This window comes from Epinephelus lanceolatus, chromosome 12 (assembly GCF_041903045.1).
Source record: "Epinephelus lanceolatus isolate andai-2023 chromosome 12, ASM4190304v1, whole genome shotgun sequence".
In the NCBI taxonomy this organism is placed as follows: Eukaryota; Metazoa; Chordata; class Actinopteri; order Perciformes; family Serranidae; genus Epinephelus; species Epinephelus lanceolatus.
Genome location: NC_135745.1, coordinates 9,525,351 through 9,551,885, shown reverse-complemented (window position 1 = coordinate 9,551,885; position 26,535 = coordinate 9,525,351). Strand labels below are relative to the sequence as shown.

At 40.4% G+C, this 26,535-nt stretch overlaps 1 protein-coding gene across 1 annotated transcript; it reads left to right on the top strand.

The window, feature by feature from the left end:
• Positions 1–2,543: 2,543 nt before the first annotated feature.
• crispld1b (cysteine-rich secretory protein LCCL domain containing 1b) lies at positions 2,544–25,655 on the top strand. Its single transcript, XM_033650136.2, has 15 exons — positions 2,544–2,823; positions 3,566–3,876; positions 11,518–11,636; positions 13,098–13,230; positions 14,701–14,816; positions 15,053–15,153; positions 16,693–16,860; positions 16,972–17,032; positions 17,523–17,589; positions 18,394–18,524; positions 18,667–18,710; positions 18,818–18,890; positions 20,579–20,648; positions 21,081–21,214; positions 23,765–25,655. The coding sequence occupies exons 2-15, from the start codon at positions 3,610–3,612 to the stop codon at positions 23,814–23,816; spliced, it is 1,536 nt and encodes a 511-aa protein (XP_033506027.1). The 5' UTR covers positions 2,544–2,823; positions 3,566–3,609; the 3' UTR covers positions 23,817–25,655.
• The last annotated feature ends 880 nt before the right edge of the window (positions 25,656–26,535 follow it).

The following is a 26,535-nucleotide window of genomic DNA, read 5'->3' as shown; positions in this document are numbered from 1 at the left end:
CACCTCCAGGCTGTGTAAGGGCTATTTGACCAAGAAGGAGAGTGATGGAGTGCTGCGGCAGATGACCTGGCCTCCACAGTCACCGGACCTGAACCCAATCGAGATGGTTTGGGGTGAGCTGGACCGCAGAATGAAGGCAAAGGGGCCAACAAGTGCTAAACACCTCTGGGAACTCCTTCAAGACTGTTGGAAAACCATTTCAGGTGACTACCTCTTGAAGCTCATGGAGAGAATGCCAAGAGTGTGCAAAGCAGTAATCAGAGCAAAGGGTGGCTATTTTGAAGAAACTAGAATATAAAACATGTTTTCAGTTATTTCACCTTTTTTTGTTAAGTACATAACTCCACATGTGTTCATTCATAGTTTTGATGCCTTCAGTGAGAATCTACAATGTAAATAGTCATGAAAATAAAGAAAACGCATTGAATGAGAAGGTGTGTCCAAACTTTTGGCCTGTACTGTATGTGCAGCATCTCCCCTGATTGTAACTATATCTTTCTTGACTTTGTTTCTTTTAATAATACAAGGCGATGGACGCCAGTTCTGGCTGCATGACTTAGCGCAAGCACGCATGCATGGCTCTCTGAAGAAGAAGTGATTTTTGACTGAAAGTCTCTTCTTTATCCAAGAGGGGGCAGCAGATGCTTATGGAAGAGATAAATAGTCTTCAGTGTTTGTAGAGCTGAAAATATGCTTGATTCATAGTTTATGATCACCACTGAGCTTGTGTTGTTTAGCACTTAAGTGCACATAGTCATCACAAATAATCATTCAATAATTTTGATATAACCTGATTTTTAACTAAGTGGAATGATGATGAAACTAGTGAATGTCTGGCATATAGAGCTGTGCTGAATGTATAATATATTATCAACCTTGCAGGCTTCCTGTCATCAAGCTGAGCCAGGAGCACTGCTGATGCTGTTTATGCACACGATGTTGAATAAGGTGCTATTCCTAAAATCATTTGCTTTTTTGTGCCAACTGTTTGGGGAAAAAAAACTGTATTTGCAGACCTTTTTATGTTTCAGCCATTGGGATATCACTCATTTTGTGTAAGTAGACACAACTTAGAATGTAGAATTATGAGAGAGAAGTGGTGCTGGAGTGATTCATTGATTAATTGATTAGTCAATCAACAAAGAAAATTAACAAAAATCATTTTGACAAATGATCAATCCATTTCTTTACTGCCTTTTTTGGTCTGGGAAGTTGTGATGGACATTTACTTTGGTGTGGTTGTTACAGTAATAGATGAGTTTCTGTGAGAGTAGTTTAATCATACTGTGTATTTTCCTATAAAAGCGAAACCTACTGATCATTTTCATAAATTAGTAGACTCCGGGTGTGTAGTAGCTTATCTCGTAGAGAGGGCACACCATATATTAAGGCTGTGTCCTTCCTGCAGTGGCCCAGGTTTGATTCCAACTTGTGGCCCTTTGCTACATGGCATCCCCTCTCTCCCCCTTTCCATCCACTCTTAAGCCCCCAAAAATGTGTGCAATCTATCAATTTTCCACACACGTTTTATTCCAATGTTTGTTTGCTGTTGCTAGTTTGTATATTTCTCCTCATTTTGCCTCGCTTTTGTACTTCAATGATAATTCAAATTAAACTGTCCTCTCTGTGCTGATGGACAGTCACAAACAGAACGTGTCGGAGTAGAGGAAGCAGGGAGAGTGGGGAGAGAGCGCACACACACACACACACACACACACACACACAGCCCACAAACTTTCACAAATGTTCTAGTGTATGTAAAGGCAGATGAATCAGTGCTTTGTGGTCGTGTCGCAGGGGAATACTGGCCACCCTGCTGGCTGCTGCTGCTGCTGCCGCCATTCTCACAGACAGCAAAAGACCTGATTTGATCTCAGACAAGTTCAGCCCTCAAGGAAAGGAATACAACACCCACAGATGCTCATGAATGGGATGTTTGATGCATTCATGTCAATGATTGTTACTGTAATTTTCTACTATTTTTTTGCAAGGACACAGTATGACTGCAAATTGTGCTCCTTTAGAAGACACACAGTGACACCATGAGAAATGACTGTATAGTGATACAATATGAGAATAAAAGAAATATTATGACTGCAGGCTGGCCTCCTAACCCCCAGGAATCCTTACAGACATTGTGGTTTTTCATCAAGGTGCTTTATATGGCCTAATGGTTCCTTGGACATGTATACTGTATCTTAACTGTTGGCTATTTTCTGCTGCCAATAACTAGTTCTGACCGTGTCTTCCTGTCAAACAAAAAAACCTGGAAAAAGCAAAATGTGCAATATTTGTAACAGGAGTGGGCTGCTCTCATAACATCCACAAGTTTACCTTCACGTCACCTCTTGTGCGATCAGGTGCCTCCTCAAATAGATCAACCCTGGAGTTCCAACAGATGTGTGTGTGTGTGTGTGTGTGTGTGTGTGTATGTGTGTGTGTGTGTGTGTGTGTGTGTAAGGTGGGGGTGCGGTGTGAGGGGAAGCAAGAGGGTTTGTGGAGGCGTGGTCCTCTGCGTTGCAAATTTGGCATATAAACGCAAAATGAGCAGCGGTCCCATGCAGCAAGCAGCATATTGAGCCAGCTGAGGAATTCAGCAGGTACCTATAGACATTTCTGAGCTCTCTCTCTCTCTCTCTCTCTTCCAGCAGCGTGGATGTAAAGTGGGAAAGAGAACTGACTGCCTGCACTCATTTTATGTGATGGATGGAATTACAGGCTCCCTGGACTGGAAAACTGTCACTCTGCAATAATCTCAAAGGGTTGTGGCATCTGGAATATTGCACCTGAGAAGTATTTTGACCACTTTGGCGGAATTTAAAGGTAAACCTACAGTACACATTACTGCTCAATAAACATGGTTATTCTACTATTTAGGACCTGTGTGTGTGTGCGTGTGTGTGTGTGTGTGTGTGTTCTTGTTTCACACAAGTGAGATTAAAGCGATCTTATCACGTTTTGTTGTTCAAATATATTCCTAGAATCATTTCACAATATTGTCTATTATGGAAGTTGCTGGAACTATTTAAAAAAAAAATCATTATCTAAAGATGTATGGTATTATTTAATCTGATTTTATATCAAAAATTAAAATGCTGAAAGCCTCCCTCCAGTGCTTGTTTGCTGCGCATGTGCACCAAATCTCATGCTCCATAACATAACGTGTGAAAACTCAGTTGACACTGGTCCTACTGTGTGTGGTGATGCAGTGACCTGCAGATGCACTCAGGCTGCTGAAAGCTGTAGTAGCCTTACTGTTTGAAGTGAAGTCTCCTACAGTATAATTACAGCATTATTCAAACTGAGACAGAGGACAGATTCAAAGTGTCTTTGGGCTCTTCATAAACATGCTGTAGTGTGGGTAAGCTTGCTGAAAAGGGAGAAAATGAGTGTGTACACTGATGTAAATGCTAATGTCAAACCTGGATTTTCAGAGTCCATGTTCTTCTAAATTTCTATGCAGACCTGTGCATCATTTCAACATCACATATTAAACTGCTGCATGAAAAAAAAAACTCTATACTCCAGCTATTCCACTTAAACTTGCACTCTCTCTGTTTTGCAGACAACAAAAAGTATTCTTTATTCAGCTGCAGTAATTTCCCCATCATGAAGACGTCTCTTCCTTTCCCGGGCTTGGTTAGAGTGGCGAGCTTGTTGCTGTGTTTGAGCCAAACCGTCCTGGCCATGGTCCTCACCAACTCCACACAACTCGAGTCCATTCTGGACCAGTACAGGGACAAGGATGAGGAGTGGTGGAAGGCCAGGTCGAGAGGGAAGAGGGCGATCAGCGAGGGAGATATGCACCTTATCTTGGACTTGCACAACAAGCTGCGGGGTCAGGTCCATCCTCCTGCCTCTAACATGGAGTACATGGTAAGTTCTGAGGACACAGCTGTCTGTCATATAGTGTAGGTAAATCTACACTTGAATACATCTTATCATTCAAAAAAGTTCAACCCTTCATACCTTTCCTGTTTTTAATTTAAATAAATACACGCCACCAGTTTTAGTTAGAGATAAAGAGACAGAATTAAACTCCTGGAGACTTGAACTGATGCAAAATCAGTTAATTTTGATTGACAGTTTGCTAAAGCACATCCGATGACACTTAAGCAACCATAATGGGGCACATGCTGAGGCAGAGCACACTGGGCTTTAGGAAGTACAATGCATTAAAAGACTTTTAAAAAAAAGTGTAATTTTCAGCCCTTTAGATAAACCAGTTTAGTAGTTTAATTAGATTGTGGACAGGGCCAACCTTAGACTTTTGGGGGCCCCAAGCAGGATTTGGTTTGGGGGTCCCCCTGTGTTCAAATGGCACTGAACCAAATTGTGTATTGTAAATATTAGTATAACCATGCATAATATACAAATAAGCATGTGAAGACTAAAGTGAGACATGTTGGTAGCAACACTATCTTTAAATAGACTACAGTAAATACAGTATTTGTCAGTTACCACCAAAACAGTAGGGAGACAGTAAAATACTTACTTGGTCTACCTAATTTGTCCATTTTGCCCGTGTCACTAAGTTTACTGTTTTGTTACTACTCATTGGAAAAAATGTCTTGAAATGTTGTAAGTTTTTATTCAGTAAGTTAAATGTATTTTTTTTTGTTATCATCAAAAAAAACTGCTTCTATCACTTAATGGGAAGGGCCAGCTTTGTTTGTAGGGTTACTGGTATGAAAAAGCCCTGTTCACGACTGGCACATCATTAATTTTAGAGTTAGAAAACCGTTTACGCTCACATTCAGCCAGTTTAGAGTCACCAGTTAACCTGTGGGAGGAAGCCAGAGTACCCACAGAAAACCCATGTTGACACAGGTAAAACATGCAAACTCCGCACAGAGGGGCTCCCCCACCCAAGGGTTTGAACTCCCTACCTTGGGTTAGAACCTGGAACCCTCTTGCTGTGAGGCAACAATGCTAACCACTGCACCACTGTGCCTCCCACATCCACCGTATTGTATTTCCTCACTGTGTGTAAGCCAGTCCTAGATGCTATCAAAGTCTGGGCTAACGTTAATTGCCTAGTTTTGTCCTACTTCTATTGGATTTGGGGAAGTTAACACACCAGCGTTTCACAATATGGTTGTAGGTTTGTACATGCTAGGACTTACTAGCTCTACACTGCAATACAACAACAATGGAGTTTCTTTATTTCCATGTTTTCTACATACAGTTGTGGATAACCTAGCAAAGATGCTTATTTTTGCCTGGACATGTTGCTTTAGCCGTAGTCATTTAACGCACGATCCTTGTTATACAAGTCTGGAAACATTAATAGGACAACTCCACACAGGTTTTAATGGTCTGGTGTGTAAGATTTAGTGGCATCTAGTGGTGAGATTGCAGATTGCAACCAACTGAAACTTTGCCTGCATGCCAAGTGTGTTGGAGAACTATGGTGGCCAAAAATGCGATTGGCCCTATCTAGAGTCGGTGTTCGGTTTGTCTGTAGCACAACACAGTGAACTTCGTGGACAAAGACCCACTCCGTATTCATAGTTTCAGGTGATTATATACTAATGCCAACATAGTTATTAATATTATATTCAATTTCTGCCAAAATATCCCCCTAAATCTTACACACTGGACCTTTAACTAATTTATAGAGCTAATGTTAGCTCAACTAGCTGGCTAGCTGATAAAACTGCCAGCTACAGTCGCCAGTTTTTGGTAAAACTGGCTCATCGGGTATAATTGAGAAGCTGTTTCGTCCTCCTCTGTGTGAAATCAAGGACCTACTGTTCCAAAAAATAGAAGCATTTTGAGTAATAAATCTGCCATCATTGTAATCTAATCTAATATCATTGTACACTGTAATTGTGCCATGTTGGCACAGACAGCTTGATCAGCATAGCAACAGTAACTAAAAGTACCTTGTGTTTTACATGAAGCAAACATGAAAACATAGATCAGAATGGATCATTTCTTCCCTTGTGACTGCATGTATACAGTACATTCACACTATCAAATAAAAGATTAGAGACACAACTCTCTGAGGGTTGATATCTGGTAAATCTGGCCAAATCAGATCAGGTTTGACACTAAAGTCATACGTCTTTCTCAGAGAAAAGCACTTTCTTGTAGTTCTGTCAGCTCAAGACAGCAGAGTAGGGAAGGAAAGACAGAGAGAACAAGATCTGCTATCCAAAGCCACCATCTGGCTCGCTATAGCTCCTGCCTCCTGCTTGCCCGCCCTCGCTGACCCTGGCCCATATCCAGCTTTCACCCCCGCAGTGTTGTCCTGCCCTCTACCTCAACCATCCTGCCCTCCCTCCTTTCCTTCCTGCTCTACATCTTCTTACTCTATCACTCCATTTCTCCGCCTACTGAGTCTCTTTCTCCCTGCCTGGCCCTTGTGCCTTCTTGATCCTTAGCTTCACAAGCTTTCCCTCGGGCTTTCCTTCACCCTGCTTTATTTTCCCGCTCTCCCTTCACCTCTCTCCATCCATCGCAGCTCAGTTAAACCCTGGCCAAGGCCTGTGTTATCTTTTGTTTGATCCTCCACGCATCTCATTTTGGGTGCCACTGCGGTGAATCTATTTCAAACATGTTGAGCCCCACCGTTTGAAACGTGGGGCACAGTAGTGTAAATGTATGTTATGTACACTAATCCAGTGTTTCTTTAGCAAGGGATACTATTACTGATGATAATGATGTGGTAAAGCTGGGGACTGATGAGGGCCAAGTATTAGGTTTTCAGATTGCAGGATTTGGAGGCCAAAAGGGCTGCACTTTCACTGCAGCTCTGACTTCTTAATTTCATACAAAATCCAGCAAATGCCTTTCAAAGCACTATTGCATCTGTTCATCTAAATCACTTCTTGCCCTGCAGATTTTCCTGAGAATAAGAGACCTCTTAACAGGTTTCTATAATCACAGCCACTTTCTAAACTGTAAGTTGAATTACAAGCATTAAATTACACATGAACCATGTTGCATACTTTGGATTCCCAAAGTAAAGGATGTCTTCTTGTATTATGCCTCAATACTGATATCTGGAACATTCACTCTAAAGACTGCACATCTTGCACTTAGCTCTGTAGCAGAGGTGGTCCTGGCAGATGGCTGGAAACAGCTCTGTATTTTGGGAACTTAATGCTCTTCGGAATGCAAAAGGAGATTGGTAGTTGTTACTGTGATCTTTCTCCAAAGGCTGGTGGGCAGTCCATCTTCCTCTCTGCTGGATAATTGAGGGTGAAGAATAACAAGGACTCGGAGAGAATAATGAGCTGGCAGAGATCATTAGTATCCACTGTAGATTGTTTGCAGTGAAAGCTTCGTGCAGAACTCCAATTTCATTATAACCTGCAACAGTAGTGACACATGGCACTTGTAGGTGGGTAGTTTTGCTTTATAAGTCGGGTTAAGGGTTCAATATGCTTAAAACAAATTAGGTTTTACAAAGTGTTGTCCAACAAAGGCAAAAGTGTTTTAACTTGTTCAGAGCAGCCACACGCTGCAAAATCTGCAGTCATAGGCAAGCCATGATAAAGTACATAAATGGAAATTACGATGCACACTTCCTCACAGGCATTTATGGTGTTGCACTCCATGTTGGACACAAAAAGTGACTTGAATTAGTTGTGTAAAGAATGAAAAATGAGAGCTTGAGGGAGAAGTTCACTCAATATACAGTATGTAAGATGAAGGAAGAAATGATTGTCAGCACTAATGGCTGTATGGATAGCGCATCTCCACTTCCTCCCATCGTACAAGGAAAAATATCCCTGATATGGCTACTGCCATCACAAAAACATACATCCTGGTGATAAGAACTACCTATAATTATAAGAACAATCTTTAGGAAAAATGTATTTGATGTGTACTACTACTTTTCAGATTAGCCCATGTCTTATCCACTAATATGGAGAGGGTACTGCATCCAACCACCAGGGAGTGATTGAGATGTTTAGACTTCATTTTGCAGGAGCTGTCATGTAATCTATCTATATTATACAGTCTATGGTCTCCACAGTCACTGTGCCATGATAATCCTCATAGTATTACAAACTGCTCTGCAGTTCCTTTTGTCTGGTAGGGGACAACTCACTGTTCTGCCGCTTCACAGCCTAATTCTGAAGCTCCAATAGTCCAGAATCCCAAAAACAAAGTTGCAGTGCTCTAAAATTCTCCCAAAGAGAAGCCCATGGCTAATTACGTATTATGCAGAATGGCATCATCTGAACTTCCTTCTATGGCAAAGGCATGTCCCACTTTGGATAGTACTTGTTGCCTTCATTGGTTGGGTTGGTTTGGTTTAGGCATGACGAGTGAGACTGGTTAGGGTAAGACTAAGAATATCAGAGTAAGCTGATCAGAGGCAGAGAAATGGACTTTTGTTACTAGGCTGTCAGAAAAATGGCCTTTTGCTCCAATAGGACAATCCAAATCTAGAAAGATTTAGTGTCTGGCTATGAGTAATGCAAATGGCCCAACTTGAGGGGCGGCACCAAGCATGCATTTGAAAATATCACTGCACGCAATTGGATAACACTACGACCAATCAGAACAATACGCAGGGTGACGTATCCAGAGCGCTACCAGCGGAACTAACTGGTTGTTTAGACTCTTGCCGTATCTGGTCGGCAAAACAGCAAAAACATCCTTTTTGCAAAGGAAAGATTCAAGCGCCGTCTTCTGTTCCTCTTTTAGAGAAAAAGCCAAGTCTAACTCGTTCATTGTAGTGGCCAAAGCCGTTTCAAACAAATGGTGTTCATCCGTAGCTATCTTGCAATGTTTACTGACTGATTCCGGACTTCATCGTCACAGCGCTGTCGTCATCTGTTTAGCTGGCCTCTGGCCCACCTATGTCAGATACACCGATGTGATTGGTGCAGCTCGGCTACAAAGGCATGGGTAATGAACATCATTACTGATTGCCAGAGTGACTCGTTGAGCAAATTCAAATTGTGCTCTCGCGAGAACTCTGGATTTCCAGGGTAATTTTTCAGACCATTGAGGCTTCAAAATGGTCTCTTACAATGCATGGCACCATCTGGTAAGCCCTAAATTCATGGATCTTTACTTCAACCTGCCCTCTCAGATCATATTTTATTGCACGTAGGGCTGGGCAGTATGACCTAAAATTTATATCACGGTATAAATCGAAGCCCTTCATGGTAACAGTATATATCGTGGTATAAATTTAAGTGTAGAAGTTATAATAGAAGTGTTTCTGAATGGGTTTTGTAGTCCCTTAGCAAAGCTAAATTGATAAAAAAAAAACAACAAAAGCAAAGATATAATGTATTTTTTAGAGCATTTATTGTGCAGAATGCAGATCTCAAAACTCAAAATTAAAACCCAGTACTCTATGGTGCAAAATGTCCCCTGGGATCTATATCAAAAGGTAATTTCCTTCTTTTAGCAAAATCCTAAATGACTGAGTTGTGTTTTTTCCACCTGGACCTTTATGCTCTGCCATTTCTCCTCTAATCATCACGCTGTAACCTGTGACAGGCTGTTATGATACCACAACTATCACACATTCACATATGGAGTTTTTTGTGGAGCCCCTAGCGTCACATAGGTTTACATTACCAAAGGTTTATGACAAACTTTCTTGCCGAAAACCAACTCCCGTGTGCGCACGGCGAGAGAGGAGAGGGAGAGACGCTGTGCTGCTGCCAGAGGAGACACTGAATGAGTTCCCTCTGAGCGGTAAGTCGCTAAAAGAGTCTGAGAAGTCCGGGGCTGTTCATAAAACATTAACTCACTCACTCACAAGTTCTCCAGCAACACATGTTGCACGTGCTACGCTAAATCACGGACGTGAACCAGCTCCTCTTGCTCCGCTGTCTCTGTGCTCGCAGCCATTTTCACACTGAGGCAGGTGCGATGACGTCATCGACGATAGGACGGTAGAGCGCAAATCTCTACCGTGGGCCAAATTTATATCATTTCTACCGTCTACCGCATATACCCTGCAGCCCTAATTGCACGCGTTGATGATACCTGTAGCAACACGCCCACCCATGCAGCTACTGGGCTATGATTGTCCAATAAAGGTTACATCATACTGATGTCCTGCAAATGTTTGCTCTGTGTCCCATCTACTTTGAAGTGAAACAGGCAAGCATGTGTTTGCTGTTGTGATTGTTGTGAATTTTTTGATTCATAATTTTTTGTTGTGAATCGACTTTTACTTTCATTTTTTGGGTGAAATGTAATGTGACAGAATAAGCTTAACCCTTAGAGAATCATGCAATCTTTTAAATGCAGTTAAATACAAATAAGGTCACCAAAATTGAAATAATCAGAATTCTACCTAGCAGCTACAATATAATGCAATAACCATGGAAGAATGTAGTATCACATAGCAACCATTCAGAGGGTTAGAGCAGTTTTTCACCTTATGTTGGTATCTCTGCCACAGCTGGATTGTGGCCAAAGGAGCAAAGAGTCAAAATATCCCTTCTCCAATGAGGCTTGAACAGTAAGCAGCTCAACAGTGAATGGGCAACAGTATGCACAGTGTATTAGTCTTACCAAACATATGGAACACATCATGGTGGTCAATCAGAGCAGTTACACCTCCACACTTAAGCACTATTCTATTAGTTTTGATGTGTGATAGCCATAATGCAACCAAACAGTATGCCAGCAGCAGAGCACACTGCACCTATTTTTCTTTCTCCCCAGCAAAGTCAACAGTAAATTAACTTTGCCGCAACATTTGAATTGCTCAATCCTGTATCCATGGTCTACTTCCCTACTTTGTTCATAACAGTCTTTAGGTATTTTGACCTCAATTGGGTTTAATTTTGTCAAATTTTTACAGTAAAGATGGCATCAAGCCCCCAAACAGAGACTCTCTGTGTTGGTAGCTTTTTCTGTCTACACTTGTTTTATGGGACCAAAACTTACTGGAAACAAGCTATGAAACAGCCACACTGAATAGTAGCACAAAGCTGCAAGTTGATGTGGTGGTGGTGGTGGTGGTGGTGATTCCTCTGTTTCCCTTCTCTCTCATGTATGTGTCTGTGTGTGTCAGGGAGTGAATGTGTGTGCTCAATAGGAGAGGCCTAGTTTTGACTACACTGTGTTAAATTTGTGAGAGGCATGCGTATAGCTTCTGTACCTTAAAGTAAAGAGCAGGTTCATCTCTCAGGTTCACTTTGTCTCGAGTATGCAAGGTTACTTTCAGATTAGTGTCACTGGGATTTATGGTAGTTTAGTTCACTCAAAGAGAATGATGAGATATCTGAAAAATGTAATGACTAGCAATTAAAGCCACAACTATGGTAAGTGGCCACTTTGCCTGCTTAAATGGCAATCCAGAGTGGAGTTTCAGGTCTGCAAACATCTGTTGCAGACAAAACGGCTCTGGACTCATTGAGTTTAAGCCCAGGAGAAAATGCTTTAGTTACCAGCTGAAAAAAAAATGTTAGCTGCTTACCTGAGCTGACCTTCAGAGTTAACCTTCATTTTTCCAAAGGCAAACAACTATTTAACCCAAAATGTGTGTTTTATTCTGTGTGTGTGTCTGTGTGTGTTCTGCAGGTTTGGGATTATGAGTTAGAGAGGAGCGCAGAGCACTGGGCACATACCTGTCGATGGGAACATGGACCGAGCCACATGTTGACGCAAATAGGCCAAAACCTTGGAGCCCACTGGGGCAGGTGTGTATGTACAAAGAAGTGGAGGGAGCTGTGTTTATTAAATTATGTTTTATACTACAGTATTATGATAAGAATAATAGTGTTTTCTAACAATATGCACCATCGCTCTCCACTTCGGTGTGAAATAAATGTTTGCCAGTGTTTTTCCAGGTCTGCTAGATACATAAATAAATGACTGTGTCCTAACATATCTGCCTTTATAGGGAATGGGAAGTTGATGTCATTCTGTGTTAAAGTTTGGGACGGGGTACCATCTTGTGAGGAATGTGCCTGCTAGGGTGCTTTGTTTTGTTTCGCTTGACTTGAAAGTTACATCGGTCAAATCTGATGTACTGTAGAGGGGAAAAGAGACAGAAAAGAGAGACCCTACTGTTGAAACTGAATCGCAAAGCCAAGCAACAAACAACAAACTAATCATGATAAACAACATAGATCCATGTGACTTGGCAGCCCAAGACTGGATTAGACTTAGATGCACTACCTTCACTGAAATGCCCACACATTGTAAATGATCTTTTTTTGGATTGAGTGCCTATGCTTAATGTGAGGTCTGCAGTGACTGGGGGCAGGATCAGCTAATTCACAAGCTTGCAAATTGCAGGAGCACAGTCATACTCACAAAGGTAAAGTGGCACTCCTCTTTTTGGCTCAATTAGCCTATTAAACCAAATAAAATACAAAAGGTAAGAAGCGGGTAACCACCGTAGCAAGCACAGGGTGTATTCCTCACAAAATGGCCGTCCCAACAGTATGACATACCTTTATATTTTCTTAAAGATTAAATATGGCAATATTCACTTTTCAGCTTGTTCTGCTGCCCCCAAGTGGCTAAAATGCAAATGCAGCTTCAATGATCCAGTAGAAGTATGATTTTAAAAAATTGCCTGTCTGTGTCACCCAGGTTGTATCGTTAAATTAAAGCCCATGCCAACCATACATCCACACAGGTGTTTTCACTTATTGTGGCCAATTACACCATTTCTCATAACTGTCAAAAGGTCTAATTTTATATATATTTTTTATATAACTATAATTGTGGGTGTGTTCTAGTAATGCTTGTTGTGGCAGGAAAAGTACAGGTGTAACTAACGACATTAATGATAACTGAGTTTCATTAAGTATTTCATTAAGCTATGGCAGGCAGCAAGCATGCACAATACCAGGAGCCTGGAAATGGCTCACTGAAATTGAAAGTGGCCCTTGGTAATGTCTTCAACCTGTGCTTTTTCCTGCTATGACATGATAAAATGTCTGCTGTGAACCTGGTCTAATAAAATCAGCCCTAGGCAAAGTGCCTCGCTCATGGAAGCCTCAACAAGGCAGTTTAACATCTTATATACAGACATTGCCAACAAATTATCTGAGATTGCCTTTATAGACATGTCTTTAATGTATTTATTGTCACCTTTTTTGTAATAATAATGGAAGGATACAGTATAAACACCTTTTGTGTGACTTTAGAGACCGCCCCCCTACCTACCATGTCCAGGCCTGGTATGATGAGGTGAGATACTACAGCTATCCCTACTCCCAGGAGTGTAACCCACACTGCCCATTCAGATGTTCAGGACCTGTTTGCACTCACTACACTCAGGTAAGGGCTTTTTGTATTTCCTCTTAAAGAGTTAATCATGCTTTCTGGAATTTTAGGGATTTACTTAAAACTCTATTATGGAATAGCCAACCATACCAAGCCTCCCTGAACTTTGAAGCCAATTTGTCATAGCAGCCAAATGTAGAATTACAGTGTCCAGGTCCGTCACATGATGCCATGGGGCCTAAAAGGACTTTTCCACATCCACTAACATTGTGAAAGACATGCCTGTAAATCAGTGGATACGTTTTTTGGATGTAAAATCCCCCCGTGAAATGAACTGTTTCACTATCAGGATTTGATCCATTAGATCTGATAATATTTCTACAAGAGACGCACAATTAAATCATTTAATGCCTATTCCAGTTAGCAGAGGGCAAAACTGGAAGTTAGCCACTCAGGCAGCATAAGTCTCTAATGCTCTTGCTGTATGAGACCCACGATGCGGAGGAAACAGGTAATTTTATACAGCAGAAATGAAGCTTTTCTGGTTTGATGCACCACTGAAAAGGGTGCCATGCTTTCAGTGCTCTATCCAGTTGTCTTTATACATCCATACATACCCACACAGGAGTTACTATGCCTGTGCAGGTGACAGCCATTGCGGGATTATAATGTTTCCAATTGTCTGTCCGTCCGTCCTTACATCTGTCCATTGTCTGTACATTTTTCCGACCACACGTCTGTCTATCCATCCATCCCATTCTCGTGAATGCAATATCTCAAGAACACCTTAAAGGAATTTTTTTATATTTGGTACAGTCATCCACTGGGACTCAACAATGAACTGATCAGATTTTGATGGTTAAAGGTGAAGGTCACTGTGGCCTCACATCTTTGGCAGTAACTCAAGAATGCATACACTAATTATGACAAAATATCATTCATTGTCTAAACCCTAAAATGATTAAGTGATGACATTTTATATCCAAAAAGGTCAAATGTCGTCTTCAGTTTGACACAATAATGTTCTGTAAAAGCACTTTTCTGGCCATTATGCAATGTCTTAACTCAGATACTAATCGTTGGTGTGCATCTTGAAACTGTGCTTATTGTATAGCTCTTATGTGCTGTCAGATTAAAAATGTGTGTGAAGTATACTTGCTTAGAATTTGTAGCCTCTTTGCAGAAACATCCATATTTGAAGCACTGTCTATTGTCATGGCTACATATGAGTCTGGACAGACATGGATGTAAACTGTCTGTGTGAGTCACAGAGGACTACAACTGTGAGGCGGTAATTCTAGTTAGTTAGTTAAAACACTTATTGGGGGATGTTTAGTCTCTTTAAGAAATACTTTGATGTGAGTTCTTCATCAGATCAGTTTGATAAAAACAAGGCTGTTCTTCCAAGTTCTGAATGTTTATCATTATTGCTTACTGTGAAGACACCATGGAATCATGTTAAATCATTTTCTACTGCAGGTACAGCGTTTTATTTTGCTTGTCTGTGTGTATTTCAATTTTCAGTTGGTGTGGGCGACTAGCAATCGTATCGGCTGTGCCATCAATGTGTGTTACAACATGAACGTGTGGGGAATGATCTGGGCTAAAGCTGTCTATCTGGTCTGCAACTACTCCCCACCGTATGTTTTTGCTTGTTTCAATACTATGTGATATATCTTCTTCAAAATAAATTAAAATAAATTAGTAACAGTGGTGCGGAGACCTGCTGCCAATGAAAGCAATATCATGAATATAAAACGACTATAATTTCCATTAGATTGGATTTATTCAATATAATACACCTCCATCTCTTGCTTATAAAAACATTCAAATAAATTAGATTCCCTTTCTTTTTTTTTTCTTTTTTTTTTTTCAGGGGCAACTGGTGGGGTCACGCTCCATACAAATATGGAACTCCCTGCTCTGCCTGTCCAGCGAGCTATGGTGGAGGCTGCAGGGATAATCTCTGCTACAAAGGTGGGTTTTGTGGTCTTTTGCCATGTTTTATCTCCTTACTGTACATTCCCTTGAACCCAGCAAAAATTGCAGTTAGTTATTAAAGGGCCAGTGTGTAATATTTGGCATGGTTTATTGTCAATCTGAATCTGAATATTCTACCCATTAATATGTTTATATAAGTGTATAATCGCTATAAAATAAAGTTCATTTGGTTTTCGTAGCCTTATAATTATGCTTTTATATATATATATATAGCAAGGGCCTTGCTTTAGAGAGGTCGCCATCTTGCACCGCCATGTATGTACGGCAGACCGAGCGGACAATCCAGCCATCCAGAGAACGCGTTTCGCATGTATAAATGAACCAACGAAGACAGCGGAAGGAAGGAAGAAGGAGGAGGAAACAGCAGAGAGTGTTAGTAGTTCGTCGATAGAGAGTAGTGAAAAGTTTTTTTAGTTATAAAGTTTGCAAATGGACCACACTTACCACGCAACAGGAGAGAATGAACCCGAACCGTCATCTGCGAGGAAAAGAAGACGCAACTTCACTCCTTGTGATGCACTCTCTGCGGCGCTTTTCCTCCTGATGATATATCTCCCCAACGATGGCAGCAGTAGCACCGAATCCCATTCTGTGCATTCAGCCTCTCTTCTCACCCGCTCAGCATCAAACACATGGAGTTCCTCATCTGTATGCTCCGGCTCAAACAGGTATGGCTCTGGGTCTGTGTCCGCTACAAGAAACTCTTCAAAATCGCGTTCAAAGTCGTCCATTGCAGCTACTATAGTCCGGAGATATTGCTAGGCTAAATAAACAGCTGAGCTCTGTTTACCGGCTACGCTGTCAGTCAGTGTGCGGGCTGGAGATTGGTGGAGCAGAGAGGGGAGGGGGTACCCGCTAGGTACTGTAAACGAGTATATGTGTATTAAGTGTGTGTGTTACGCTAGAAGAGTCAGAGTTTGGGACAGAGTCTTTTACCCCCTGGAGTGTTACCAGAGTTTCTGGAGTGCTCAAATAAATAAATAAATAAACGGGGCCTTTTTCCTGAACGCTCCTCTGGTCTCCTGCTCATGAGGGATTCATTACAATATCGTAACATGGTTTAGATTTCTAAATAAATATTCACCTCGTCGCTAGATAGACCTACTCCTGAAAAACTCGTGTCTGCGCAAGGCTTTTTGTCCCTACGAGGCCACCGCATTTACCCGACGGGAGGGGTGAGCGAGTGAGCCTTGCAATCTAGAATTTGACCACTGATGTCACTGTTTTCAACCCATTTTACACACTGGCCCTTTAAGTCTTAATAGTAATGTAGTTATAGTTATTAATAGTTATTTAAGCAAAGGGTTTGTTGCCCTGTTTTTTTAGTATCAGCTACCCTATGGATATTTCCCTTCACTGGCAGGATTGTTTTTTTAAGTGCCCAGTATAGCATTTCTACATCAAAATATACATTTATAATATATACTTCAAGTACAACTTCTATCAATGTAAGACAAAGAAAATGATCAAATTGAGTGAAACAACTAGATGACAGTCTGGTTTCCATGTTTTCAGATGGGGGTGTTGACAGGCGTCCGGCTCCTGAGATTGAGGAGACCAACTACATTGAACCTGAACCGGAACCAGTGAGGGACAGGGAGCCCCAACCCAGGGCCCAGATGCCAAACCCCTCACCTAATGACAATCTAGAGAGAAACCAGGTTGTCAGCACAGAGCAGATGTGTAAGGACTGCTCACATAATACTACATCTTTCCTAACTGTGCACTTTTAAGAGTACCCATTATTACTATTTCTAAAACGAGGTTGTGAAAAGCTCTTGTTTGTTATTTTAGGTCAACAGCTTGACTGTGAGACTAAGCTGAGGGATCAGTGCAAGGGGACGACCTGTAACAGGTGAATGCTCAGGAATGTGGTGACGCAGCAACAACAGGGGGATGTCACATATCCTCCTGAGACCTTGTGTCCTTGTATGAAGACATCACGTTTTTGGTTTCCTGCACTTTATACTTCATTCTTCTGCTTAACATTGTCCTATTGTCATCGTTTGTGGACACTCTTTTGTGTCAAGACCACAATACACTAATCCATGTACAAACAAAATGGCAGCCATCTCTGCCAAGTCAGTCTGCAGCTCATCCTGAGATAAAAGTCTCATTTGAGGACATTGGGAATTTATCATAAGCTCATGTGAGGACACTGGGACTTTATTATCATTGACAATGTTTAGTTTTTTTGTACTTATCAGGTCCTACTAATCCCAAATAGCTAGGAGAAATTAAAAATGCATACCAAACAAAAGTTCGGGTCTCAGGAGGATATTACTGTGTATGAAAATTCTGGGACACATTTGATCTACAAAGATAACTTTTGTTTCTGTCCATAGATATGAGTGTCCACCTGGCTGCCGCGACAGGCCTGGAAAAGTAGTTGGGACTGGATATTATGACATGGTGAGTGGTCACCAGGGACAGCTTAATTTTTTTTTCCAGATCATTTTGAAATGTTTGACATTTCCCTATGTAGGCCTATCCATGGAAAATTAATGTTGTTTTTTTTTTCAACCTGTAGACTGAATCACCACAATGTTGTTGTTGTAAAATTGATTTCAATTGCAGAGATGTGTGAAATTGGCAAACTTATTTTTAGCTGTAATTGTAACATTTAAAGAGATATACTTAAACATAGTGGTCCAAGCTATCTGAAATTTGAACTGTGCTTACTTTTTGTACTGTGTTGCTTTGCTAGCATCTTTGATAAGCTAAATCTTCTGGCATAGAAGCTTAACAATGTACTACTGTGGACGGGGGCCACAGCAAAACATATTTTAGCCACTTAATAAGACCCACTTAAAAAAATTAATAATAATATTCGTTTGGGTATATGCTATATTTGAAATATTTTCACCACTTTACCTTACACACTAACTGACGGAGGCAGCCACTCCTGTGTTCTGCAAAGTAAAATTACTGCTTTTGTTGTTGGAGTGTGGTGGTTTTGAGATAACAGCTTTAGTTCCTGTCAGAATAAAAAGGTAAAGCGATGAAATTTTTTAAAATATAATGTTCACTTAAACTGATATTGATTTCTAAGGTGGGTCTTTTTTAGGTGGCTAAAAACTAACCAATTAACATTTGCTCAGCAGCATTTCATATTATGTACCCAACATGGGAGATTTCTATTGTAAACAAACATTGTGATGAAGTCTATAGTACCTTACTGTGCATTAACATTCATGTCTTTGTCATTTACTGCAGCAATCTAGTGTGTGTGGAGCTGGGTTACACTCTGGTGTTATTGACAATGATGGAGGGTGGCTGGATGTGACCAGACTGGGCAGAAAGCAACATTTCACCAAGTCATACAAGAATGGTATTCAGTCGATTGGGTATGAATCAGTCTCTGTTTTTAGTCTCTATTTAAAAGTGTTTAATACAGTCTAGAAAAAAATTACCCCATTTATGGGAGTTGATGGTGCATGGCTATGCAGCACAGATCATAACTTGATACAGTTTTCTTCAAATTCACAGGAAAAACAGAAGTGCCAATTCCTTCAAAGTAGAGTCGGTGCCTGGTAAGGAGAATACAATCATTTCTCACATGAGGTAACAGATACAGTAACATGTTGTCTGTATACAGAATAATTGTGAGGTCACTTTGCTGTGCCTTTTTCTCCCCCAGTCAAGGCAGTGACATGTGAAACAACCGTTGCACTTTTCTGCCCTTTCAAGAAACCAGTACGACACTGCCCCAGGTAACACTCTACTTTAAGCTTATTCACTTAGGAGACTGAAAACACCTCACTGTTTGAATTAAACCACAATCAACTCAGCCGATGAGTCATAGTCATTCTAAAAGAGGTTTGCTATGTGGCCCATGTGATCCTCCATATTAAACGTAAAGTAACAACAATAGCCTAAAGCTGGAGTAAGTTAAGATACCATTAGCTACCCTACTAACCTTTTAACTTCAATAATAACTACATATTTTTTTAAATGCCATGTGTCATATCTTGACAAAGGTTACCTGCAGGTTGTGACAGTAGCACCTGCCCAGCCGCCAAATGTGATGCACGTTAACAAGTGCAAGTTGCGCCTGGAAACTTTTAGCTGTCACTTTTAACACCCTGTACATCCACGACATCTGGAGACAGCACTGGTGGTGGGGCCCTGTTCATTCCTATAAAATGACCATGATTATTGGCACTACTTACGCATCATTTGGCCCACGGATCAGGCACACTATGCTGAAGATGGTTGAGTGCAGCAGATCAGTGCACTTCCGCCTGCTGGGTGGCTGACTTCTAGTTTAGCACTCCGCTAACTTGAATGAAGTTAAAATAATTTATTCTGCTGCTCTTTTAGACTTTCCAAATGTTATAGGATCAAAATGATTAAATCTCGATAGTGGAATGAATTATTTCGCAAGGGCTGTGACACTCAAAAAAATGTATTCACTGATTTATAGACATCTCTTTCCCAATGTAATTCCCCCAGAAATTGCAGTACCCCTGTTTGGCCACTACCAAAATTGGTTTTAGTGCCAGGCACCTCCTGGAGGTCTGATCCATAGCTGAGGTTAGCACAACAAGTAGACTAGCGTGTGAGTCAATAGTCACATGGTGAAAGCAAATGAAACACTGGAGCAGGAAGACCTGTCTGCATGTGTCCGGTCAGCTAACAGCAATGGAGAGGATTGTGTATACACAGGAACAGCATGTCCGTGTTTCTCTGCCATTGAAGGGTCTGCGAAAAGAAACACATCCAACATGCTAATGCACATTTGACGGCATCATCCTGATGTGTCTGTCACCATGACAAGGGAAAAGCAACCAGGGCTGAACTCCTTATCCTGGGTGCTTTTGAGCAGCCTGTAGACACAAAAGCAGCACAGGATAACACAATTACTGAAGCCATTGGCATTTACGGTTGGAATTAATTGTAACTCTCACACTTATGCACAAGTTTTATGTTTTATTTTCAATTATCATTGAATACTTTTCAGTTTTATAGTATATTGTTACCTTTTGGGAAAGTGTTTGTTTAGTGTTTTGCAAATGTGTTTGAAATGCTCCTTATTCTTACAGTGACGAGAGTTTAAACCTAGTTCTTCAAGAAAATTGTAGCACACCACAGTTAAACAGAATTTCCCCTATAACAAAATAGTGGCTAGCAAAAGTGTTAGTTGTTACTCTTAAGTGGCTAGTAACTTTGGGAAACAACTAGCCACAGTGGCTGCTGAGCAAAAAAAGTAATGCCAAGCCCTGGTTACCTGCTTTGCTGTTTATGATTTTCTTTATTAACAAACTATAACTCTTCCTAAACAGTGATAACTCCACCAATGAGATTATTCCAGCCTTTCATACAGAAACAGCATACAGTAGTTTTGGTGTGTGCACTGATATATCCTAGGACCTAAAGTGAGCTCTGGCTTTTTCTTCAGGTTGTATTGTCCCAGGAACTGTCTGCGTGACAGTCGAGCCCGAGTCATTGGGACGAAATACTACTCAGATGTAAGTTCTTGCAACATTATCATAAATTGACCATCACAGCTTTTCATTGATTTTACTGGAATTATAGACCTATTTTACAGTAGACATTTTGACTCATAATCAGTACAGAGTGGGTGTTACTCTGTTGTTGTTTTTATATCTGCCTGCCCAGGAACAGCGGGAGAAAATTAGCTGTTAGCTAACTCTGGTGCAAATATTATTCAACCAGTAATTGTATGAATATAGTTAAATACATAAAAGACGTCATCTTCTCGGTTTATTATGCCACCATGTGTAGATGACCCATTTGAATTCTGATGATTTTATGATGGTGATAAATGTTAGCTGCAGACTCTGCATTAATTCTCTGGAGAACAGGGGAAATTCTTCTCAATATTTTTTTCTTATATGAATGATTTGATGTAAAGACCTGTTTTTTTTTTTTCTTTTTAGAAATCCAGTATTTGCCAAGCAGCCATTCATGCAGGAGTAATCCAGACTGAGTCAGGAGGGTACCTCGATGTAATGCCTGTAGACAGAAGGAAGCAGTACAGTGGCAGTTACCAGAATGGGATCACCTCAGAGAGGTAAAAAAAAAAAAAATCATATGTACAGTGTTTATATGAGACTGTACTCATCCAAAATACAACCACAAAGTGTTTTTAACAAGCAGAGGTTAAGACCTATGTTCCCAGGTTCCCAGGCATCGACCTCAAGTGGTCGTAGTAGTGACTGTGGGAGCAAAGTCCGCTGAGGGTGGCTGGAAGTGGAGGTGGATGGATCAATCATGCACCAGACTTTCAACCAGGAGACTGGTGTTTAAGTCCTGTAGGACACCAGTAGTCAAAGTAGAGTTACAACAATAAAATGTAGTGTGTCACTGTATGTCACTCACATGATTTCACATGATGTATGTCATGTGAAATATGTAATGTTACCTTATGTAACCAGCATAATTATTTTAAGCCAAATCATGATGTTTTTTCTAAATCAAAGCATGTAGTTTTGGTGCAATTGTAGTCTGACTTAGGGCTGGGCGGTATGACCTAAAATTCATATCACGGTATAAATCGAATCCCTTCACGGTAACGGTATATATCGCGGTATAAATTTAAGTGTGAAAGTTATAATAGAAGTGTTTCTGAATGGGTTTTGTAGTCCCTTAGCAAAGCTAAATTGATAAAAAAAAAAAACAACAACAACAAAAGCAAAGATATAATGTATTTTTTAGAGCATTTATTGTGCAGAATGCAGATCTCAAAACTCAAAATTAAAACCCAGTACTCTATGGTGCAAAATGTCCCCTGGGATCTATATCAAAAGGTAATTTCCTTCTTTTAGCAAAATCCTAAATGACTGAGTTGTGTTTTTTCCACCTGGACCTTTATGCTCTGCCATTTCTCCTCTAATCATCACGCTGTAACCTGTGACAGGCTGTTATGATACCACAACTATCACACATTCACATATGGAGTTTTTTGTGGAGCCCCTAGCGTCACATAGGTTTACATTACCAAAGGTTTATGACAAACTTTCTTGCCGAAAACCAACTCCCGTGTGCGCACGGCGAGAGAGGAGAGGGAGAGACGCTGTGCTGCTGCCAGAGGAGACACTGAATGAGTTCCCTCTGAGCGGTAAGTCGCTAAAAGAGTCTGAGAAGTCCGGGGCTGTTCATAAAACATTAACTCACTCACTCACAAGTTCTCCAGCAACACATGTTGCACGTGCTACGCTAAATCACGGACGTGAACCAGCTCCTCTTGCTCCGCTGTCTCTGTGCACGCAGCCATTTTCACACTGAGGCAGGTGCGATGACGTCATTGACGATAGGACGGTAGAGCGCAAATCTCTACCGTGGGCCAAATTTATATCATTTCTACCGTCTACCGTATATACCGTGCAGCCCTAGTCTGACTCATTGGATGTAGACTGTGCCTATAAGCCTACCACTGAAAGATTATTAGGCCGGCATTCTCCTTTTCTTCTGCTATCTGCATGTTACTGTTTCCAAATCCCAACAACAACAGCCCCCGAGCTAACAACTGTCACGCTGAAAATGGCATGTTTTGACAAAGATTTGAAACGTGTAAAAAGGCATGTCTGTTTTGGTGAATTGTTGCAAGCCCAGACTCTGTCTCACAGGACTCTTGTGCCGAATGTTAATCTGTTTTGTGACAAAACCAGTCTTAATTGATTTGTCACATCGTTTTTTACCCTTTCAGCTGCATGCACCATTGCACATGCACAATATACCGATCTGTTCCATTTCACCCAGCAAACTGTCTGTGGTTTTAAAGGGTTCAGTGAGCTCCTCCAGAGCTAAAGTATAGGCAGGCTCACCTCTAGGGCATCAATTATCAAATTAAGTTTCTCTTTTCTATCACTAGAAGTTGAATCACACAGTGACATTTGACTGTTAATGTTTTTTTGGTGGAGCCATTTTAACATAAGTGCTCGCTTCACCACATCCAAATGTTCCTCCAAAACAAGTTTACCCCTGACTATATTTTGCGAGAGCATTGCTGCTGCATTATGGGCTTAGTGCTGCCCAAGACAATTGTGACTGGTTTAAGGAAGCAGAAACATGCTGGAGAGTTTTTTGCCTATTGCAGAAAGATAATCGGTGATTCCAGACCTTTCTCTGGCGTTGACGCATTGCTTAGGAGATAGGTCTGGCTACGAGAGACTAGTGCAACTGTCACCATTTCTTAACGTTACCCACATGTTTTAAACTCTGACTATTATCAGTTATATGAGTTATTCTAACATCCACCAGTAGGGGTGCTAATTTAGGGGACACTGGATGAGAGGTATGAATGTACGACTAATGTGGTCGTATGGGTTGGAAGACTTGTTGGTTTATATAGAGTAAGCAATGGCCATATATAAAAATAAATACACTCAGCTATGTAAAAATACACAGATTTTCAATATGTGTATAATTTATTTAATGTTGTGTTGGACTTTTTTATACAAGTCCAAATTCTTATGTGCAATTACCTCCGTCAGTGTGATGAGCAAATTTCAGTGACTAGTCAATATTAGAATCCATCTTGAAAACAATACCTGTTATTAATGTGAAAAACAACACGTACATTCACCACATCTCTGTTCTCCCCCTGCTCTTCTTTTTCCAGCCTAGTGAACCCAACAGGTGGAAAAGCCTTCAGAGTGTTTGCAGTCATCTGAAAAACCACTCTCAAAGGACAGAACACCATCATACATGGCCACTTCACATCCAGCAAACCTACTCATTATCATCTTACAACCCGTAATCACATTCATTCCTACAGTCGATAATTCAGCTTTTCAGCTTCTGACACTGACACAGTGTAACATGGCTTTACTCAAGGCTTCCCCTCTAAATTTGGTCATGAGTGAACCAGTGTCCAATAATAGCTTAGCAAAGGATGTTTGGCAAATGATGATCCTACATGTCTTTTGCCTTACGTCTTTGCTAAATTTATAAAGCTGACCATAATAATCACATTGGACTACCATGATATCATGATGCGTTTTTTTAACAGTGTTTCTTAAGGTTGAATACACACCACCAGATTTAGCACCACTCCAAATGCTTCCCACAGTTTCAGATCATGAAGGTTAAAATGTAACATCAGAGGTTCAACCAAAGTAATTTTAGATGTATGCCTCAGCTCTATGTAGACATACACCGGGTAAATAATGGGGCAGACAGATGCAGAGTCATAAAATCTGTTCAGACATTTTGCGGGAACAAGATTAGACACTATTTAGTCAGGCCATCTGTGCTGAAATTAACTCCCTGGGCGTTTGTTTTCATCATACTTGCCCAAAATACAATCTTGTATATTTCTATGGAGGACCAAACCAGACAAATGATTAAATCACAAATAAATAGATATGATATAATGAATAATTTTGGGGCAAAATTAAATACAGCAGATAAATAAATTCATAAATATGAATAAATTAATCTCAACTGGTTTAATCTAGATTGTACTTTCAAATTATAATTTTTTTTGTATGTGCAGAATTTCTCTTTTTATCAGTGGAATTTATCATTTTAATTTACCTGGATTGTTTTTAACGTGTGGGACCTGGGTTATTTGATATATAGTATTTAAAATGATATATTTTCCCTTAAGTGTATAAACTAGGCTTCAAAATGTCCATATTCTTGTTTGGATATTTATATGTAATCACTATATTGATATTAAAGTTATACTTTGCTGATTTTCAACCACTTCTGTGTCACCGTGGTGTTGAAAGTGTGGCAAAAGAACAGTGTTACGGCGCTCCCTGTGCCACCAGCACCCTGAGCTCCCCGCCCACCCACCAGCAGTCATTGACGATGTGAAATGATACATAATGCATCATCAGGCAGATTTTTGGTTTCTGGTGGGGAGTTACTGGCACTTTTGGCACAGGGGTAAACCAAATACCATTCATCTGCAAGTGACTCCCACACCATGGCGGCATAGACTTGTTGAAAATCAACAAAGCATCCCTTTAAGGTATGGTTATGGTCAGGTAAATAAAATATGGGGTCAAAGGTAGAGAAATATAAAGTTATCTTCCTTGTGTACTTCTTTCAGTACAGTTATAGTTATTTAAAAAAAAAAAAAAAAAGTGTTTTTGTCACAGTGGTAATATACTTTATAGCAACAATGCAGGCAGTAAAACTCAGATTGTATATTTTTGTACATAATAACGCTGTAAATAATATTGAACCCTTTGCTATGAAATGCTCACTGCTGTTGCCTTTTCATTAATATCTCTAACACACTGCCAGCCATTCAAAGTCAAACAAGCAGCAAGCGGTAGATGCTGAAACTGATTCTGCATGCATAACATGTATTTGTCACTCAAGCTTTTATTTTTTATAAAGGACAAACAATACTTTTAGTATATTCATATGTTTGTAAATACTGTGTATGTAACATATTGTTTTATTCTATGCTGCATTTCCCAGCTTTTGTTTATAGATTTATATAAATGGACCCTGGCTGGCCAGGAATGTGCATGGCAGAATCACAATTAAAATACTTGGAGATTAAATTGTGTGAGTGTGTCATTTCTCAGTGTTATAAAGAGTCATCATAAACCAATCACCAACTCAGAAAAATACTGAACCTAAATTTTGCTAACTCAGAGTTACAGGCTGGACTTTACTCCTCAGTTTACCTTGTATTATGTTACACTTGTTTTCACATATGGTTGTGGACATATGGTTGAGTGGCCACAGTATTTCAATATCAGTCCCTACAGCGTCCAGATAGCCTGAGGAATCTGCATTAACATTTCAACCAAGTCTCAAATTCAGCTGCGGATCAAACTTTCAAGTGAAATTTCTTTCTAGAAAGCTGTGGGTGTTTCCAGGAACAGCAGGGAACACAGAGGAAGAGAAAGCTGCTTGTTTCAGGTCCAGGGAGGAGATCTTATCTACCAGTCTGCTCGGCATGTTTCAAGTAAAGGCCAAATAAGTTGTCAGTTCAGTCAAAACAGTAGATATGTCATTACAGTTTATGCTCTGTCAATCCAATTTAAGATTTCATTTTTGTTATTGCTGTATATCCAAATGCCTAAAATAACACCACTCAGTTCAGGACTGCTGATTTTGGATTCGAGATTCACAACATTTGGTCTTCTAGGAATAAGAGAGTCTGAAGCAACATCATAGTTCCAAAGTCCAATTAGAAAAATAAGCAATTCTAACCACCAGCCTGATCTGCACTCTGTTTTAAAGGTTTCATCTTTCATTTTTCACCTCGTTTTCAACCAAGGTGATACTTTAAGGCATTGCTGGAAATGTGCTCCTGGAGTGTTTTATATCACCTCTCATTTTTCAGTTGAATCTCAGTGAACTGATGTTTAAGTGCTCAGGACCACTGGCTGTGGCAGCGCCATACAGACAAAGACCAGCTTT

What these genes read in the sequence shown, in the direction of transcription:
- crispld1b (XM_033650136.2), top strand. Translation starts at nt 3,610, where the DNA reads ATGAAGACGTCTCTTCCTTTCCCGGGCTTGGTTAGAGTGGCGAGCTTG. An exon ending in AATGGTATTCAGTCGATTGG is followed by an intron (nt 18,525 to 18,666) that starts GTATGAATCAGT and finishes TCAAATTCACAG; the next exon opens with GAAAAACAGAAGTGCCAATT. An exon ending in CCAGTACGACACTGCCCCAG is followed by an intron (nt 18,891 to 20,578) that starts GTAACACTCTAC and finishes CTTTTTCTTCAG; the next exon opens with GTTGTATTGTCCCAGGAACT.